The sequence below is a fragment of the Mobula hypostoma genome, chromosome 2 (assembly GCF_963921235.1).
Source record: "Mobula hypostoma chromosome 2, sMobHyp1.1, whole genome shotgun sequence".
NCBI classification, from domain to species: domain Eukaryota; kingdom Metazoa; phylum Chordata; class Chondrichthyes; order Myliobatiformes; family Myliobatidae; genus Mobula; species Mobula hypostoma.
This window is the reverse complement of record NC_086098.1, coordinates 138,087,835-138,107,645: the sequence shown is the minus strand read 5'-3', so window position 1 is coordinate 138,107,645 and position 19,811 is coordinate 138,087,835. Positions and strand designations below refer to the sequence as shown.

Below are 19,811 nucleotides of genomic sequence, written 5' to 3'. Positions count from 1 at the left end.
CATGGCTGCTGACTGAAGGGAGTGGAGGCCGTTCTTCTCCGGGCTGCCTCCATTAGCCGAGTTTTGTCAGCCAGTCCACACGCCTCTGGGAAATTTTGCATCTTGCGTCCTCAGACTGCTGTGGGTGGAGGTGGGGCTGCTTTCTCGATATGAAAAAATGGTGGGTTTGAGAAACGCCCGGCCATCTCCAGTCAAGGGTAACGCAAAGGGTGTTCAGCGCTCGACCGACCTCGTTATTCGGCACCTTTCGTTCCCGCACTTTGAAACACATCCAACCACGGATGACTATTTCCCCCTCCCCCATCAGAGTGCCCGCCATAATCTACTATTTTCCCTTGCAAAAAGAATGCCTACATACTTCCCGCCCCTGTAATGTACTTTGACCGATTAATCGGCAGCAGCTCCTCTCGAGCTTTTCATCTCAACAACCACACCCCCCCCCCCCAATTACAATGCAACCGCTTTGTTTTCTCCACTAAAAGGCATTTTGTGCTACTCGCAGTTTGACTTGTGCTGAATGAGCATTTCATTCGGACGTGTTTTTTTTTGGCGGGCTCGGCGTGTCGAGGCTGATCCGCCGACGCCGCTTCCCCGCTGTTGACCGACTTCCATTCTGGCCCTCAACAACTCGAGCAACAGGGTATGAGGGGAGAGTGGAAGTTGCGATGATTTCAAGTGCCCTCTTTTCGATTCCTCGTGCCTTTCGCGCCTTGAATCGGAGTTTGCGGTACAGGTTAAAAATCTCGATTTAAATCGCCTCGGTCTAAATTTGTTCTTTTGACCCCCCCCCCCCCGGTTGTTTCGCTTTTTTAACATTCGCATTTCTCTTGAGCTTGAGGTTTTGGATCCCCCTAATGATGTACCTATAGCTTCCTTGTGTTAAAGGAGACGCCATTGTTGCGAAGGCGAATGAATACTTGAGTCCTGAGAGCTATCTGTCGATCAACGCACTGCCGCAGTGCTCAGCTCTTGCAGCTTTTTGGCTGCCACGCATAGCGCCTTCTCATGGTGCTGCGTTTAGTTTACGATCAACTCGTTTGAGGTTTACCTTAGGAAAAGTAGACAAAAGTGAGAGACGAGATTTTAGGTTTTGAAACGATTGAAGAGTTAGAATGTAACTAAAGCCCTTGCAAAGTTCGGATTTCGATGTACTAATATATCCCAGAAAAGCTCACAATAGATTGAAATGCTGGTGGAGTTTCAAGTTACTGGTTAAAATGAAGCCTTCAAATATTTTATCTATGGGCACTATTTAAAGCATCGCATCGTTGCGCAGGCAAGAGATCAGACATCCCCTCGTCCCTGCTCCTTGTAGAGCAATCCAGTGACATGGTATCTGAGCTAATTCTGGGGGTTTCTAATAACCCTGTAAAGAGAGTGTCACGCAAAAATAATTTGATGGGGTAACTGTTTCTGCCTGAAAGGTGTCAGGAATTAAAATTCAATTATTTTAAATGTTTATCAGAAAGAACACTGCCATTCTTCCCACCGATCTGTGGCTCTCCTATGGGGTGACTGGTGATCTTTTGCATCCAGCTACCCATGTGAAATCAGTTTAATGTCTCTGCCAAAAGACAAAGGAATCACATGAATAGAACTAATTCAGCAGATCCCAGAGCCTGTCTTGATGGACAAAGCTCCACATGTTGCTTTAATTGTTAGGACAATGTATTTGGTTAGTTCTAGATAAACACCACTGAGCCAAAAATCTGTTATAATGGATTATTGTTTTGCATTTAGACTCAGCAGTTCTGAACTAGGAGAAGAATATAATCAGTAATGTATCTACCATCTCATTGGTATTTGCTGAGTTTGCCTTTTGTATTTTCCTTGAAAGGGAGCGAACTCTTACTCTTGTGCCTTTCTGCCCAAGTTAAAGTAAACAAGATACTGCAATGGAAATTTTCCTTCTCCTTCTTCTCCTCCTCCTCCCCCCCCCCCAAAAGAAAGAAACTGAGCACCAGCTAAAAATCTGTAGTTATACCATTGGCATTCATTTGGCTCTTGCACAGTCATATAATTGCTTAGTTCATTCTTCGACAGCGCTGTTAGACCAAAGTGGTTTTGGCATTATTTTCATAGGCTGTTTTGTAATCTTGGAGTTGGGGAAACTGGTTACAGGCATGTCAAACAGGTGTGGAAAACTATTCATCCACATCTAGTAATTTTTGCAGCTCTTACACAAAAAAATAAGCTGACATTCTAATAGTGAGGGATGCACTTCGTAAATGTTTAGATGAGGTACTAAACCAAAACTCTGCCCTTAAGTGGACATTGATATCTTAACACTATTTTGAAGAGCAAGGAGTTGCCCTGAGCAACATTTGTCTCAATCACATCGGTCATTAAAGACATGTTTTGTCATCAGATATTCTGTATGGGAACTTGCTGCTGCTTTAATCAAATAATGCCTACATTTCAAATGTACTTGACTAAAGTATCTTGGAACATTCTGACCCTATTTAAACTGCTATTTAAATACTGTGCCATTTTTTTATAGCTAGATTCACCACTTATAGTGATAGAGCTATACAGCACAGAAAAACAGGGTTTTCACCAAACTTGTTCCAACCATAAACACGAGGATGTTTCGGGCCAAGAACCTTCGTCAGGACTAACTGAAAGAAGAGCTAGTAAGAGATTTGAAAGTGAGAGGGGGAGATCTGAAATGATAGAAGACAGGAGGGGGAGGAGCTGGACAGTTGATTGGCAAAAGGGATATGAGAAGATTATGGGACAGGAGGCCTAGGGAGAAAGAAAAGGTGGAGGGGGGAGGCCCAGAGGATGGGCAAGGGGTATAGTGAGAGGGACAGAGGGAGAAAAAGCTTTGTTCGAACCACGTTGTCCAAATGAGCTAGTCCTATTTGCCTATATTTAGCCCATATTTGTGTGTGGCTCCTGATGTATATTGACTTACAGTTAGCTATAGAAGCTTTTTATTCCAATCTGTTTTGACCCACTTGCCATATTCATTCTGGGACGAATCAATTTATATTTCCACCTTCAGAATGAAGTCCTAGAAAATAACAAATTTATCTGTTGTACTACATCTTGTAAACAGTAATGATTCATATTTATATGGTATCTTTTCTGAAGGAAGAAGTATAGTGCTTGAGTGAAAATATAAGTAAACATTGTTTCTCATGCAGTACATAGTATTTGTTCATTTTAACCAGATTTACCATTTTATTTAATAATGCTGTGAAAAATCATCCATCCAACTAACCAGATACTGATTATGCTCTCTCCCAAATGCTGACACTTTGTGAGGCACTGGTGAGTCCTCACTTTGAAGTATTGTGAGCAGTTTTGGAACCTTTATCTAAGAAAGGGTGTGCTGACACTGGAAAGCATGCAGAGAATTCACAAAAATGATTCCGGGAATGAAAAGCTTGTATGAGGAGTGTTTGGCATTGGGCCTGTACTTACTGGAGTTTAGGGGGAGAACTCATTGAAACCTTCCGAATGTTAAAAGGCCTTGATGGACTGGATGTGGAGAGGGAGTCTAGGACCAGAGGGCAAAACCTTTGAATAGAGGGTTGTCAATTTAGAATGGAGATAAGGAGGAATTCCTTTAGCCAGAGGGTAGTGAATCTGGAATTCATTGCTACAGGTGGCTGTGGAGGCCAAGTTATTTGTTGTGTTTAAGGTGGAGGTCGATAGATTCTTGGTAAGTCAGGTGTGAAAAGTTACAGGGAGAAGGCAGGAGAATGGATTGAGAGAAATGGATCAATTATGATGGAAATTGTGAAAACTTGATGTGCCAAATGGCCTAAATCTGCTCCTATATTTTATGGTCTTGTGAAATTTACAACAATGCATTATTGGTCTAAGCTTGAAGTCAGACAGCCAACCTTGACCTTACAATTTGGAACAGTGCTATTACTGAATTATTTCTTTTCCAGCTAGTCATTTCTGGCATTTTAAGGGGGATAGCTGCTCTAGTTAACTTGTATTCTTGAAAAGATATTGTCTTTTGTAACATTGATATAAGGAATAATTAATGACTTGCTGATATTATCCATTTGATTCAAACCAGTATCACACTTAAAAACTTAGTGAAGTAAATTTCTAGAAAAATATTATCAAAGTACATGTATGTCACCATATACAACCCTGAGGGTCATTTTCTTGTGGGCATACTCAATAAATTCAATGACCATAATAGAATCAGAGAAAATGCACCATCAGTATGGACAAGCAGTGTGCGAGATAACAAATTACAAATACAAAAAGAAAGAAAAGTAATAATAAATATCGAAAGCATGAGATTACGACTCCTTTAAAGTGAGTCCATAGGTTGTTGGAACAATTCATTGATGCGGCAAGTGAAGTTGAGTGAAGCTATCTGCTCTGACTCGACCCTGATGTTTGAGGGGTAATAATTGTTCCTGAATCTGGTGGTGTACAACCTTAACTCCTGTTCCTCCACTTTGAAGGCAGCAGTGAAGTGAGCATGACTTGGGTGGTTGAGGTCCTTGATGTGTCAACGTGCAGATATGCACAAATTACTACAGAATCAAAATCTGTTTAATGTATTTTGTGAAATTTGTTTTGTGTTGGCAGTGCTATGTAATACATAAATACCTAATGTACCTAATAAAGTGGCCACAGGAGTAAACCTCAGTTTGAACTTCCACTTCAAGGTTCAAAGTGTTGTGCATTCAGAGATGCTTTTCTGCACACCACTGTTGTAATGCTTAGTTATTTGAGTTTCTGTTATCTTCCTGTCAGCTTGAACCAGTCTGGGCAATCTCCTCTGACCTCTCATTACCAAGGCCGAAGTCAAAACTGCCGCTCACTGGACATTTTGCAGTTTTCGCATCATTGTCTGCAAATTCTAGAGACTGTTGTTTATGAAATTCCCAGGAGATCAGCATTTTCTGAGATACCCAAACCACTCTGTCTGGCACCAACTATCATTCCACGGTCAGTCACTTAGAACACATTTTTTTTCCCCGTTCATATGTTTGGTCTGAACAACTGAACATCTTGACCATGGCTGCATGATTGGCTGATTGCATATTTGCTTTGACAAGCAGGTGTACCTAATAAAGTAGCCACTGAGTGAATGTATGGAGTGTAAAAATAGTGTGATTGTGTTCATGGGTTCATTGCCCATTCAGGATTCTGATGGCAGAGAGAAAGTAATTGTTCCTAAAACATTGAGTGTGTCTTCAGGCTCCTGTATCTCTGGTAGTAATGAAAAGGGGGGCATGTCCTGAGTGGTGGTGATGGATATTGCCTTTTGAAGGTGTCCTCAGTGGTGGGGAGGCTCGTGCCCATGGTGGAGCCGGCTGAATTTACAACCCCCTGCAGCTTCTGTGTAGTAGCCCCTCCATACCAGATGATGATACAACCACATAGAATGCCCTCCATGGATTTTTAAAAATAATATTTAGTCCTGTGACCTACTGGATGCTCATTTGATTCTGTGGTTAACAGGATTAAATTAACTTTGTTTTGGGAATTACTTGGAATTGTTTGTGAGCCAGTACAGCATTCCTGTTGCAAGTAGTCTTCAATACCCTTGTTTCATACAATTTTCTTGCTCTCTTTGAAGTGGTGAATAGAAGTGAGCCACCTTTTTGAATGCAGAATTACATAATTTTACATGGGGAGAGGACAGAGAAATCCGCCTTTAAAGAGACCCACTTGAAATTGCCTTCAATTTGCATATCTGGGACCAGATTTGAATTGCCTATCTCACTGACCTTCCTCGCCCTCAAGTCTGGCAGCATAATTTGTGACTGGAATTCAGGTAATGTAGTACAAAGGTCCCTTGAAGTTGGCTAAGGTGGAAGTGGGCTTTCCCAGCTGTGGAAATTGCCAGTGAATTTTTCTGGTTTGAATTACTTTTATAAGCTGGACAGAGAAATATTAAAATTGAGGCTACATAAATGTGCTATTAAAATTAACATTTCCCTTATGAGATAAAATCACAATTAATTATGAAGATTGGATAAGAGCCAAGTGGTGATTCTCTATTGTGTAGTGAAATTTCAGTAAGACTGGATACTGGCATTTCTCTCGTCACAATGAGGGGTGAAGCAAGCTAATATGGCTTTCTGAAACAACATACATCAAAGTTGCTGGTGAACGCAGCAGGCCAGGCAGCATCTGTAGGAAGAGGTGCAGTCGACGTTTCAGGCCGAGACCCTTCGTCAGGACTAACTGAAGGAAGAGTGAGTAAGGGATTTGAAAGTTGGAGGGGGAGATCCAAAATGATAGGAGAAGACAGGAGGGGGAGGGTTAGAGCCAAGAGCTGGACAGGTGATAGGCAGAAGGGGATACGAGAGGATCATGGGACAGGAGGTCCGGGAAGAAAGACAAGGGGGGGGGGTGACCCAGAGGATAGGCAAGAGGCATATCCAGAGGGACAGAGGGAGAAAAAGAGCGAGAAAAAGAATGTGTGCATAAAAATGAGTAACAGATGGGGCACGAGGGGGAGGCGGGGCCCTAGCGGAAGCCAGAGAAGTCGATGCCCATGCCATCAGGCCGGAGGCCACCCAGACAGAATACAAGATGTCGTTCCTCCAACCTCAGTGTGGCCCCATCTCTACAGCAGAGGAGGCCGTGGACAGACACGTCAGAATGGGAATGGGATGCGGAACTAAAATGTGTGGCCACTGGGAGATCCTGCTTTCTCCGGCGGGCAGAGCGCAGTTGTCCAGCAAAGCGATCCCCCAGTCTTTGATGTATGTTGCTTGAATTTCCCGCATCTGCAGAATTCCTGTTGATAGCTTTCTGAATCTGCTTAAGTCTGAGACACCGGTTTAATTGCCTGTCGTCCAAAATTTAAAGCTTACTTTAGTTTCAATGGGAGTTTGGAGCTTGCTGGTAAAAGTCAGTGTGATCTATCCTCTTGTAATGATTTTGAAAACATTTCCACAGTTGCTACACTATAAAATTTGATATGCAGATAGAAAATGGTAGCAGTAGTAGTGGTATGGGTCCTCCAGGTAACAGTGCCTAATTTATGGGCAGCCTGTACACACAAATGGACAGTTAGTAGTGTGACAGGATACGTGAGGATAGCTTTTCAACTTCCTGCAGGGCTGTAGGCATCTTCTGCTGAATAGAAGTGGGACATTTCTGTGCACTTTCTCTCCTTATTCCCTTGCCTGAGCTTCAATGATTGGGGGCTGGATTGAGTTGAGGCGGAGCTGGGAGCACTGAGTAGACTCACTGAATTGATGAGGTTATATGGTGGTCACTCTTCTCATGACTGTTCGCCTTCCCATCACAGTTGCTGCTTTGATCTTCTCGCACTGTTCTTATCATTTCCAACAAACAATTTGGATTGCAAGCTCGTCAGGAATGGATGTCTGTCATAACCAGGGGATTGCCTATACATATATGAAATGAATCTCAAAGTACAGTTTTTATGTCTGAGGTTATTTAAACATAATGGAATACATGTTTACATAGATTGGAAAGGTTTAAAGGGAAATGGGACTAGCTCAAGGAGACAGGTTTGGTGGGCATGGATGAGTTTGGCCAAATGGCCTGGTCCTGTGCTCTATAACTGTTATATGAGGGGATTTGAATGTCTCTGTGAGTAATGAAAAGATGAAATTGGGAGATCAGTGATCAATACTAAACTTTGCTGAACATTGGCTTGTACATGTTTGAAAGCCATAGCAGGTTTTGAGACAGCGGTAATGCTGACAAATCAAGTGTTGATGTCTTATTTTTATCTTTAGATTTGATTCAGGATAATGTATCGTGTTGAATCAGCATGGATAAAATTAACCCGTTATAGTGAGTAGAAGATTGAATGTAAAAGGATGAAAATTATTTTAAGTGCAAGAATGGCCAGCTAATGACTGAAGTACAAGCGAAGGTGCATGGTGTTATTGTCCATAATGTAATACAAATATACACTATAAATTATAAAATTGCTTCTGTCTACTCACCAATTTCTGTTGCACGATAGAGTATCTTTTGTTTTTCCTGAAACTGTGCACAAGTTAAGGAGAATATTCGCAAGGATTGACAATGAAAAATAGTCGTTAATAAATTGATCAATGCTGATTTAAAGATAGCAAATCATGAAGTAAGATTGTTTTAGCTATATAAATTAAGTTTGTGGGAGATTCCCCTTGCTCTATTTTGAAGCAATCTTATCCAAAGCTTTGTTCAGTTTTTGATGAATTTGAAATACTGCCCTATTGGGCATTGAGAAAGCATTATTAACTACGGTGCTTTTGTGTTTTGGGAAATTATGCACACTGCTCAAGCACTCTGTGTTTCTACAGTGCCAAGAAAAGCTGCTTTGCACTGTCAGCTCTTAAGTCCATGGTTTTGGGAGAATCTGAAATCTGAATTTAAACTTTAATGAAGTTTTTTTATTCATTCTCAGGATATCGACATCCCTGACGAAGCTGGCATTTATTGCCCATCCCTAGTTGCCCTTCAGAAGGTAGTGGTGGGTCGCCGCCTTGAACTGCTACAGTCCATGTGATGAAGGTGCTCCCACAAAGCTGTTGGGTTTAAAAGACTGGGCTATTCAGTGGTTGGGTGGAGAGGATCCAGTAACTTTTTAATTTTTTATTTGATATAGGATAGAATTTCTTTGGGGAATCTTAGTTTCATTAAAACTTCAGAAGTTTCATCAAAAGCTCATTGCCAGTTGTAAGGAGAGCACCATAAGAATTACTGATACAGAAATTCAGTTTAACAATTAAAATGTTTTTTGTGAATCCTTTCATTTAATATGGTGAACTGTTAATGTGATAGTACTGTAGTTCAGCTTTTTAAAATGAAAAATTATGCTTAATTTCTTTTCCTTTGGCTTTTGACCTGTGATTCATTAGATGCCAATAGGTGCCATTACAGATGTGATTAATAGTTGCAGCAAAGAAGTACATTCATGTCATCTTTTCAGGATGCTAAAATTGAACTGTTTAAAGCAAAAGTGTGTCACTGACAAGTTTGAATAAAGATTATTATAACCATTGGCTAGGTGATTCATTTTCTCAGCTGAGATTCTGTGCTTAGTCTTAACCTAAAACCTGAGTGTGTCCCAAGATCAAAACAAGAAAGGCATCATTACTCAGATTTGTAACCTGAGCTTGACAATTTACACGCATTCCACATTAACTTGATTTTTTTAAGGCAAATTTAAAATTTGCTGATAGCAAATGAGACTATAGCTGTTGAAACGTATTACTTATCACTTCTCACTATGCTGAAACTTAGCAAAAAATTGGTAGCCAAATTTGTCTAACCCCTTCCTCACCTTCATTTTCCACAAATTCCATTTCTACTCTAGGTGCATAACAAGTCTGGTCTTCCCAAATACTCTGGCTTTAAATTATCAGGTGCCAGCAGCCTTTGAACATTTGAAAGCTTGACTGTATCCAAAATGTATGTTTAAGAAAATATCAAACATGAAATTGAAGGTGGGGGACATGCTAATTGGACTATTCCTATGTGATCACTAAAGACTGGATTAAAGGACATAGCTGGTTCTGTAATGATATTCAATTTATAGGTACTGGATAACACCAGCAAACAGCGCTTTCAATAATACTAGGAAATTAAAAGTACTGGGGAGAGGTTGCCAGATTTTTTTTACCAGTCTTGGCTATTCAAGGATATGAAGTAAAATCCTACTATGCCAATTAGGGAATTTAAATTTATGTAATAAATCTGCATTATAAATTATTGTATCATAAGATCACCAGATGTTTCTAAAAAAGATGGAAAGGAAAGTATCTACCATCCTTGCTTGGTCTTGTCTGTATGCAACTCCAGGGTCACCAGTGTAGATGGCTTTTAGCCTGCAAGCTGTGTGGGGACCAGCCTGGATGGTCAATAAATGCTGATCATTCCCGTGTCTGCCAAGATCATTTAATTGAATTTTTTTTCCCCAGAGTAAAACATTCAAGTAATATTGAAATGCCATGGAATTGTAATTTGTGCAAATTAAACAGCATAATCATGAGTGCTCTTGATCTGTATTTAGTTGGTGGATTTTTAATAATTTCTGCTTCAGTTATTTTCTGATAGATCTTTAAATACTCAGCTAACACCCCTCATTATTGATAGATAATGCGTGTTCCTATTTGATGAAGATTGGGTGGTGATAAATAGCTCTTTCAGTAAGATACTAGTATGTAGTAAATAAGTTGCAAAAAGTATGACTGCTGTCTCTGCAAAACCAGCATCTGCTGGAGAGCAGAAAAATTGAGAACAATATTTAATAAAATAAAATCATAAAGCTAGATTTTTGTTTTTGTTTAACATTACTATTAAATTAGAATGTTTGTACCAGCCCAAGATTTAATTGTGTAACTCTGGATTAAATAAATTTAGGTACATTTTGCAAATGTAAATAAAGTAAAACCAGTCAGGACATCTCGAAGTATTGTTGCCACTTGTAAAAGTTACTTTATACAAACTTTGAGTTTTGATTCTGATAATTGCAATGATGTACATCAGGTTGAACTTTTTTGGCATTTAACACTTGGTATATGTTGGAATATCTATTTCTGGGGAAATGAATACCGCAAAGGCATTCTCTTTAATTGCATAAAGTAGTTGGGTGCTTATAATTTGTATCTAAAGGTGTAAACATGGAAGAAAATTTTCATCTTTCATGTGCTGTTCTTTTAATTCACTTCGCAAAGAATACCTTTCCATTTTGTATTTATGGGTGCAAAGAAATAACTTGTTGCTTAAAAAAAGTAATGTGAAAAATTGTTGCCTTTTAAGGTCCAAATTTGGATTTCGTGTACTATCCAAGTTAGATATTTTTAGATGTTTGGGGAAAAACAGTAGCTGTTCACCAGGTTTTTTTTCCATTCTTGGTATTATATAGTTTTACTAGTGTGTTTTTTGAAGGAAAGCAACTGATTCAGCGACAATGGGGCAATAAGTATTAATTGCAAAGATGTGATACTTTCCAATATGGAAGATCAAGAAGGTGCAAGATTTAAAATGCTTGAAATTGTAAAGTGATTATAAAAGCTAATGCAATCTGTTCAATGGAAAAAATGGTGGAAACACTTTCCTCAAAGCCTTTGAAACTGAGCCAAAATGAACTGATTATTGTCATTGCGAGGTATTGAGGTTTGTGGAACTTGGGTATTTAGATGAAGGTGAGATCTGAGCTGGCCACAATGACATAAGTGTCTGCCCATATTTCTGTGCTAATGTCATCTTAACATTGTGCGTTTTTGAATCAATAATTTGCTTTTTGATGCTCTCCTGATTAAACTCACACGAACATATTCATTTTTAAAAAATACTACTTACAATTGTGGCATTTCCATTAACATGAAGCATGAATAGAAATAAACAATCCATAGAAATAAACATCAAGCATCTAACATTGGTGGTGTTGATGTCCTGCTTTCAGTTTAATGTGCCCTATTAAACAGCATCAAGACTACCAACACCACCAGTTTTGATTTAGTTTTGCTGCAGAGACTAACTTGATATAAAGATCTGGGTGTTCTTGTATGCAAGCCACTAAAAGCCAGTGAGCAGGTGCATCAGCAGTGTTTGGAAGGAAAATGTGGTGAATTCCATTTAATTGCTCTATTGGTTAATCAAGTTAGCCGCTTATTTGGGATGACTCTTGAAGAGAAATTAACCAAGATTCTTTGTTTATTGGGGACACTATGCTGCCGATTGGGACAAGGGGCTATTGCTGAACAATTTCTAACTAGTGTTAGTCACATGAATTTATGTGGCCTTTAGACACTACACCCTGATTAGAGTGAATAGTTTTTAAATAGCATTATTTGTGTGCACTTGTGTTCAAAAAGCAGTGATTTTTGCCACTGGTAGTTGGCGAGAAATAAGTAGTATGAATCGGAATTTCAAGCTTTCGGGCTACAGATGCAAGGAATGGGTGAGAGTGAAAATGAAACTATTTCACTACTAGTTAGAAACTACAAAAAATGAGGGTATTGACAATCATCTTGAATATTATGATGAAAATGAAGATTTGGAGGATGCACTTTTTAACTATTTGCATGAAACTTTGGCTATTTGGAGCAGCCCCTTAATTGGGCCAAAATATACTGGCCCCAATATGTGCCAATTAACCAGAATCCACTGTATTTGGGTACAGAGTAAAGATGTCTTAATGTGATTTGTTAGGGGTGTGGCAAGATTTCTCTCCCAGATGTGTACACTTAGGCCTGCTTGCCTGAAATACTTGATGTAGGAGTGCATTGAGGACATACTGGAGTGATGGGTTTACCATATGAGGAGAGACTATGTAGATTGTAGGGAAGATCATCCAGAAGCTTAAATTCTCATAGGATCCACAAGGCTTGTTTCAGAGATGTTTCACCTCATTGAGAAGTTTAGAATTGAATCATTTTCAAAATAAAGGGTGGGCCTTTTTAAACAAAAATAATTTATTTAATCTTTGGAATTCTTTACTTTGGAGGATTGTAGAGGCTTGATCACTAAATTCATTCAAATGATTGGTGGGTTTCTGGATATTAAGGTTAATGGGGATACTGTTGAAAAATGCCGCCAGGGTAGCATATTTTGATAAGTGGCTGAAGAGCCAAATGGGCTATTGCTGCTGTTCCTTGTATTTGAATTATACCTGGACTTCATGTTAAATTAAGAAATTATACAAACAGATAAATTAATGTGATTAAAATTTACATAATGTGGAACTTTAGCAAGTTTTTGGCAAGATCTGGCCATTTGACCCAACAAAGTTTACCAAATTGCTATTCAGGAATGTTTGTTATTTAGAAATTTATTTCTGCTGGGGGAGGGATAGGACTGGAGGGGGAAATACAGGCTAGAAGGGGGCCAAGCGTGAACTTCAGAAGCAGTTCTATTGGAAAGGACCTTTGGCCTTTCTGTAAATGGTATTTACAGAATACCATTTACAGAAATGTTCAAAGACTTGTGGGACAAATTGTCAGTCTCAAATTGGTAGTTTTGCCATTAAACGCAGTATTTGGTTAAATATCATCCAAGGTGATGAAAGGAGTCTGTTTTTACAGTAGTCCTTGGGTCAAATTTATCCTTGTGTTGATTTTTGTCCATACATCAGAAAATCATTCAAAACCATTCCTCCTTAGTTTTGTAACTAGCAAAAATGCTCAATACTGCTAAGAGTAAGTGGTGGTGGGATGGGGGGAGAGAGACTTTGTAGGAAAGAATGAATGTACATATATCAAACTTTAATATAGCAGATCATTTGTCTCCAGGTCACACAGTCAGAAGCCCAGGGACTATGAAAATAAGTGACAATTGTAAAGGGGAAGAGTAGGCTTATAGATTTTATTGGCCTTTATCCCATTTTTTACAGAGCCCTGGTGTGATCTATAGCTATGTAGCACTTGGTGAAATCTCAGCTTTGTAATTGCTGTACCAAATGTTGAATTACTGAAGCATTCTGATTTATGTGGAATGCACGATTATTTAGATTTTGGTAGCACAGTTGTAGTGCTGAAAGTAAACAGCTTTCAAATATGAATTTGTAAATTTCAGAATCAAAACTGATCTGAATATCTTTAAACCTAAGACAGCAGAGAAAGTTAACATTTCAGTTTTGAAGACCCTTTGTCAGACTTTATTTATTTTGATTTACTAACATTTTTTATGAAGGTGATCAGTTTTTACAAATTAATACATAATTATTGCACCCCCTTGACCATAGTGACCCAAATTTTGGGATTGCCACATTCCAGGAAAATCCATCAGAGTGATGTACTAACATGACCTCATATGAGTAGAAATTATTTTGAAACCCAGTGTTTCAAAACCAAGTTGTATATGCTAAGTTGTTTGAGTGCAGAGGTGGCAATCGGTTTTCAAAGCTTTATGTGCACTGGTGAAGGGTAGTATGTCTGGAAGCTGCCCAGAGTGCATCATATGATCAAGCTTACTCATGATCTCAAGAAAGAGGAACTAGTGATGAAATCATAACAAATAAACAATGAAAACATATAAACCATATTACTAAAGTGATGTCCATTTTAAGGGTTCATACGTTGTTCCGTTTATGTTGAACAGTGTAAATTCTTCACGTAACAAAAGGAAACACTTGGCAGAGGAGGTAAAACATAAATCTGAGAAGAGTAAATCAGATTTGCGTAGAACTATGATGGATGGCTACAATATCTGCATCTGCCTGTGACATTTTGTACTGAAGAGAAGGCTTCTGCTCAGACTGCTTGTGTAAATTTTAACTATGGAATGCTTAGTTTGAAATGTAACATGTTTTGGCATGTGAAATGTATTGGGGACTGATTTGTGTAATGTAAAAATGATCATTTAATATTATTTAAGACTAATAAAAACTACTTCTTCTTCCAGGTTTGAGTGGGACAAGCTGTTGGAAAATGTGCATTGTTTGATCATAAGTGTGACAAAGACAGACAGGCAGGAAGCCTATATACTCAGGTATTTGGTGTTTTTTAATATTTGGAACATATTTTTGAGCAAGTTTTCTGTAGTTTTTAATATATTGAACACCGTTTCATTTGAGTACTGTTTTGAAATTGAAGGTTATAGGTAGAGTAGGCTATAGGAAACCTCCCTGTTGTTAGAGGTATATAAAAATAAGATGTGCCTGTTTAGGGTAAGAGCTAAATAATTTAGACGAATCTGAGGGGTCCTTTTTCGCCCAGAGTACTTGAGTAGTGGAGTTTGTTGATCTCTTTTGTGGTTTCTAGATGAACACTTAAATTGTGTAAGGCAAGTTCTAGAAGATAGGATTAATACAAATGTTCATTAGTGGGTGTAAATGTGGGCTGAATGGCCTGTTTCCTTGCAGTATCACTTCAGTGTTGTCAATTCTGTCTCAGCATGATGGAGCAGCTCTGACTGATAATCTCTTCACAATTATGTTCTTGAGTTCAGAAAAAATGTTTGGCATGTTGAACTATTGGTAATACCTAGGAACTCATTCTTCTAGGATGTAGTCTAAGCTTTAGAAATACATTGGAAAGTATAAAATAGTTATATCTGAGTCAGTTCTTCCTATTTGTAATAAATTTGCATTGCAATTCGTTGATACCATGAGTGCTGCAATTGTTAGAGGAGAATTTGGTGCGCCCAGAATTTAATGGTACAATTAAATATGATTTGTGTTTAGTGTTTATAAGCAATTATAGGCTTTTAATATTGGTTTTCATTTGTATTTTGTGTATCTGTCATAATTGGGGTGTGGGCATTTTGATTATTAGTGGTATTTGTAAAAATGAAGTTTTTAGTTTGCGCCTGCTAGGCACAAACAGTTCCCTGTTTTCATCTGTTTAAGAACTTCTGATTTTTTTTTCAGCGGTGTTGGAGAATTGGGGGAATGTTCAGTTGTGTGCCATCTCAGAGTATAAAGCAGCTCTTCCCAAAGCCTTGTAAATCCTTTTGTTTCAGATGCCTTTACAGATCCACTTTGCTATAACTAAACCAAATTTTCACCATTAGGGTAGGGCAATCCAAGCTCTAATTATTTTGCTGTGTCTAATATAAGTGCTTTTGGGACTTAAATTAAGTTCATTCTATGTTACCTGTTTCCTGATCCCATATGTAGGAGTATTCCAGTCTGTATTCATGATTTTAAATACCTCAATTAGATCCGTTTGCCCTCTTCTGTTCTAGGCAGAACAACCTTGATTTTTCAGTCTGTACATGTACCTAACATTTTTGTTATTTGAATTATTCCAGTAAATCTCTTGTGCCGGCTTTCTAATTCCTTTACATCTTTCCAAAAGACTGACGCAAAGTATTTTATCAATGTTCATTGTGATCTTTTTTGCTCTCATTATAAAACTAGATGTACTATTTTTAACCACTCCATCACATTCACAGAGCTATGTAATGTGCATGGTTTATTAGGTCACTGAGGTGCACCTGCTTGTTAATGCAATTCTCTAATCGACCAATCGTGTGGCAGCAGCTCAATGCATAAACCATGCAGCTGTTGTCGAGGTTCAGCTGCTGTTTGGAAATGTGATCTAAGTGATCGTGGAATGATTGGTGCCAGACAGAGCGGTTTGAGTATCTCAAGCTGCTGATCTCTTGGGATTTTCACGCAGAAGTCTGCAGTTGACAGAGAATGTTGTGAAAAATAAAAACACAAAATGACCAATGGGCAGCAGTTTTGTGGGCAAAAATGCCTTGTTAATGAGAGATCAGAGGAGGATGGCCAAGCTGTTTCAAGCTGACAGGAAGGTGACAGCAACTCCAATAGCTATGCATTACAACAATGATGTGCAGAATGCCATCTCTGAACACAATATGTCAAATCCTGAAATGGATGGGCTACAGCAGCAGAAGACCATGAACATGCTTTGTTAGCCTCTTTATTAGGTACAAGTCATACCTAATACTGAGCGTATACTCCCACATCTCTGAAAGTTCTAGAATTTAGATCAATTAAGTGAATGTACCCCCTCCCCAGCTGATAGGCCCACCCCTATTAGGATTATTTGAAATAAAGGAATTTTTTCCCCATTTACAGCGTGGTTAAGCCTTTGTAATTCTCAATTCAGGACTGTGATGGCTCAATCAACCATTGATAGTATTCAAAGTGGCGATCGATCATTTTCTAATTAAAGGAATCAAACGAAGTGCATCTAGGGTGGGAATATGTTGAAGATCTTGTTGAATGGTGGGGCACCTTGGAGGTACTGCGTAGCCATCACCGTTGTTATATATTGTGCCCTGTGTACCGAGATTTGGAATTCCATAGAAACCACACGGCGGCTTGCTGAATGAACAATTTTCTTTCTTGAACAAAGAACTATCAGGTTACCTGGAAATTACTTTCAACTATTTCATGCTGGTCTTTAACTGAATAGTTATCCAAGTAAGTGGTTATTTTGAGAACTTGACCCACACCTAAATTGGTCTATAATTACTAGGTTTATTCCTCTACCATTTCAACATGGTGTAACGTTTCCTGGTTTCTGGGTACCACCCCTGAATGTATGCAACCCAGCTCGTGTTCATACTCCCATTGAAAGCTTTTTGCAAGACATTGACTCTTTCCTCGTGCTCTTTTTGTCTTTCTCTCATGTACTCTCTTGCACACTCATAGAGACGTACACATGCATGCCCACTCTTTCCCCCATGTCCTCCTTTACATCCCTTCTGAACATTGTCAGGAGTCTGGCATCAGCCATTTGATCTTTTTTTCTACTTTGATTTTTTTTGTCATCCAGATAACTGATTTTTCCTAACCTTCACTAGGAAAGTATAGCATGTGTGAGCTTAAACAATCCACCTTAAATCCTCCTCTTGTTCATTTAATTTTGCTTGCCAAGTTAACTCCAAAACTGTTTTCATCCCTAACATGTACAACTGACTTTTTCTGATTTTTGCATTCAAAAATAGAAGTTTGAATCTTGATTCGGATGTACAATTAACTGCAGTCAGGACTAATTAAAGTAATTGTTTACAGTGCCGATTGATTTGAATCTTGTATTTTCCTAGTCTGTCAGGCTTGTTTACTAACTGGCAGTGGGGTTGCAAATGCCACTTTTGCATGCTGAAAATTTCCAATGTATAATTAATTTTCTGGTTATGAATCATGTATGTTGTCCAGTAATGCAGAGTAATGGGTGAAATAGGTTTGAAACCTTTCTTTCCAGCATTTTTCTGCTCGGTAGTTAGTTAGAAAATCAAGTGTCAGGAGTGTTTATTTGGTTGGAGTATGACACTTAACTTTTTTGACCTAAAACGATGAAAGGTCTTAACCTTTGTTTTGAAATACCTCATCACTGGAATCTCAATGTCCTCTTATGACTTTAGTAGTTAGTGGATTTTGGCCTCTTATCCAAGAAAGGATATGCAGGCTTGGGAAAGGGTCCAGAGGGGTTGATTTCCAAACCTTTTTGCTTTTTTTTTGGTTAGTATTTATGGCAACACAATCAGTTCACAGAGATGATTCTGGGATTGAGAGGTTTAACCTATGTGAAGGATTTGATGTCTCAGGGTCTGTACGCAATGACGTTCAGAAGGGTGTGGGGGGGGGTCTCATTGAAACTTAGCAAATATTGAAAGATTTCTGTCTTTGTAGGAATATACCAGTCCTCATTGAGATATCAGAACTGGAAAGAGTGAGCAATGTCACCAAAGACACTCGAAAATTTTTACAGAGGTGCTGTGGGGAGCATTCTAACTGGCTGCATCACTCTGGTATGGGGGTGGCTACTGCACAGGATTGGAATAAGCTGCAGTGAGTTGAAACTTAAGTCAACTGCGTCATGCACACTAGCCTCTGTAGTATCTAGTACATCTTCAGAGAGTGGTGCCTCAAAAAGGTGGCGTCCATCATTAAGGATCCCTATCACCCAGGTCATGTCGTGTTCTTGCTACCATCGGTAAGGAATTACTGAAACCTGAAGGCACACACTCAACAATTCAGGAACAACTTCTTCCTCTCTGCCATCCGATTTCTAAATATGAATATATATATTTATTTTTACGTGTGTGTGTGCGCGCGCGCTTTCTTTCTGTTGCGTGTCTTTCTTTCTTTCTATTACGTGTTGCCTTATACTGCTGCTGCAATGACAACAAATTTCACAATGTATGCCAGTGATAGTGATTCTGGAGACTTGGATATTGGGTATTACAGGTTTCCCCGCCATCTGAAGGTAGAGCGTACCTATGAAACAGTTCGTAAGCGGGAATGTCGTAAAGTGAAGATGCAATTACCATTTATTCACATGGGAAAAATTTTTGAGCGTTCGCAGACCCAAAAAAAAACCTACCAAATCATGCCAAATAATACATAAAACCTAAAATAACAGTAACATATAGTAAAAGCAGGAATGATATGATAAATACACAGCCTATATAAAGTAGAAATACTTTTCTACAATCATTCCCGTACTGTCCACCGTAGCGAAAATCTCACACAAGCGTTCTTGGCAGAAACACTCTCTGCAGTAACCTTTAAGCTACGAAGCTGCCAAATCATACCAAATAACACAAAAATACACAACCTGTATAAAGTAGAAATAATGTATGTACAGTGTAGTATCATTTACCGGAATCTGGAAGACAGCGCCGAGCACAGTGATGATGTTGTGTTAGGGTGAGTCATTGGAGGTTAGGGTGGTGCAGTGGTCCCCAACCTCCAGGCTGCGGACCGATACCGATCCGCAAACTCTGCAGGGGTGCAGCGGTAGCTGGGACGCACCCAGCACATCTTCAAGAAAAAAAAAGCCGAAATAAACAATCTAATTAATTAGGTGCCACCGGTAAATGTAAATGTCGGCTCAGATCAGAGGCGATTGACGATTGTTATTAATACTAACAAAAATTTAGTTTATGAACACAACTCATTCTTGGCTCTTACAGGAAATAGAAAAATAATGATCAGTTGAGTATCTTCCTTTAATTTAATGCAATGTAAAATGTCAGTATCCACCACAAATTCTGATTTGCATTGGAGTCTGTAGTATAAATTGTCAATTCTAAGCTTTTTAAAGAATAACAATGCCATTTTTGAAAGTGGGGTAATATTGAGCTTTGTTTTACAGTGAGAGTAGCATGTTTGTCTCCAAGAGACGTTTCATTTTGAAGACATGTGGTACCACCCTCTTACTGCAAGCACTGGTGCCCCTTTTGGATCTTGCTCGTGAGTACTGCGGCTTTGATTCCATTCAGGTAACTTCAAACTTTGTATCTAGGCTTTGTATCCATGCTAGATTTAACAATAGAATCAATGTTTGATTTAGTTTTAAAATTAGAATCTGAATGTGAAGTTTGCTGAAATGTTTCACATTCAGAATTGTATATATCCTGATATTTGCATGCTACATTGAATTTGCATTTTCAGATTGCCTCCAATCCCCACCCCTACCTTTGGT

General features: G+C 38.9%; 1 protein-coding gene across 3 annotated transcripts in view; it reads left to right on the top strand.

Moving 5' to 3' along the window:
- amd1 (adenosylmethionine decarboxylase 1) overlaps window positions 1–19,811 on the top strand; it is a 29,929-nt gene that overhangs the window by 954 nt on the left and 9,164 nt on the right. Inside the window, exons 2-5 of one of the 3 annotated variants that reach the window (XM_063040756.1) lie at window positions 4,735–4,929; window positions 8,366–8,472; window positions 14,308–14,394; window positions 19,482–19,608. In XM_063040756.1, coding sequence (XP_062896826.1) covers window positions 19,492–19,608 — 117 coding nt within the window. In that variant the 5' untranslated portion in view covers window positions 4,735–4,929; window positions 8,366–8,472; window positions 14,308–14,394; window positions 19,482–19,491. The remainder of the gene's footprint in view (window positions 1–4,734; window positions 4,930–8,365; window positions 8,473–14,307; window positions 14,395–19,481; window positions 19,609–19,811) is intronic. The other 2 variants (XM_063040755.1, XM_063040754.1) reach the window with 2 other exon arrangements.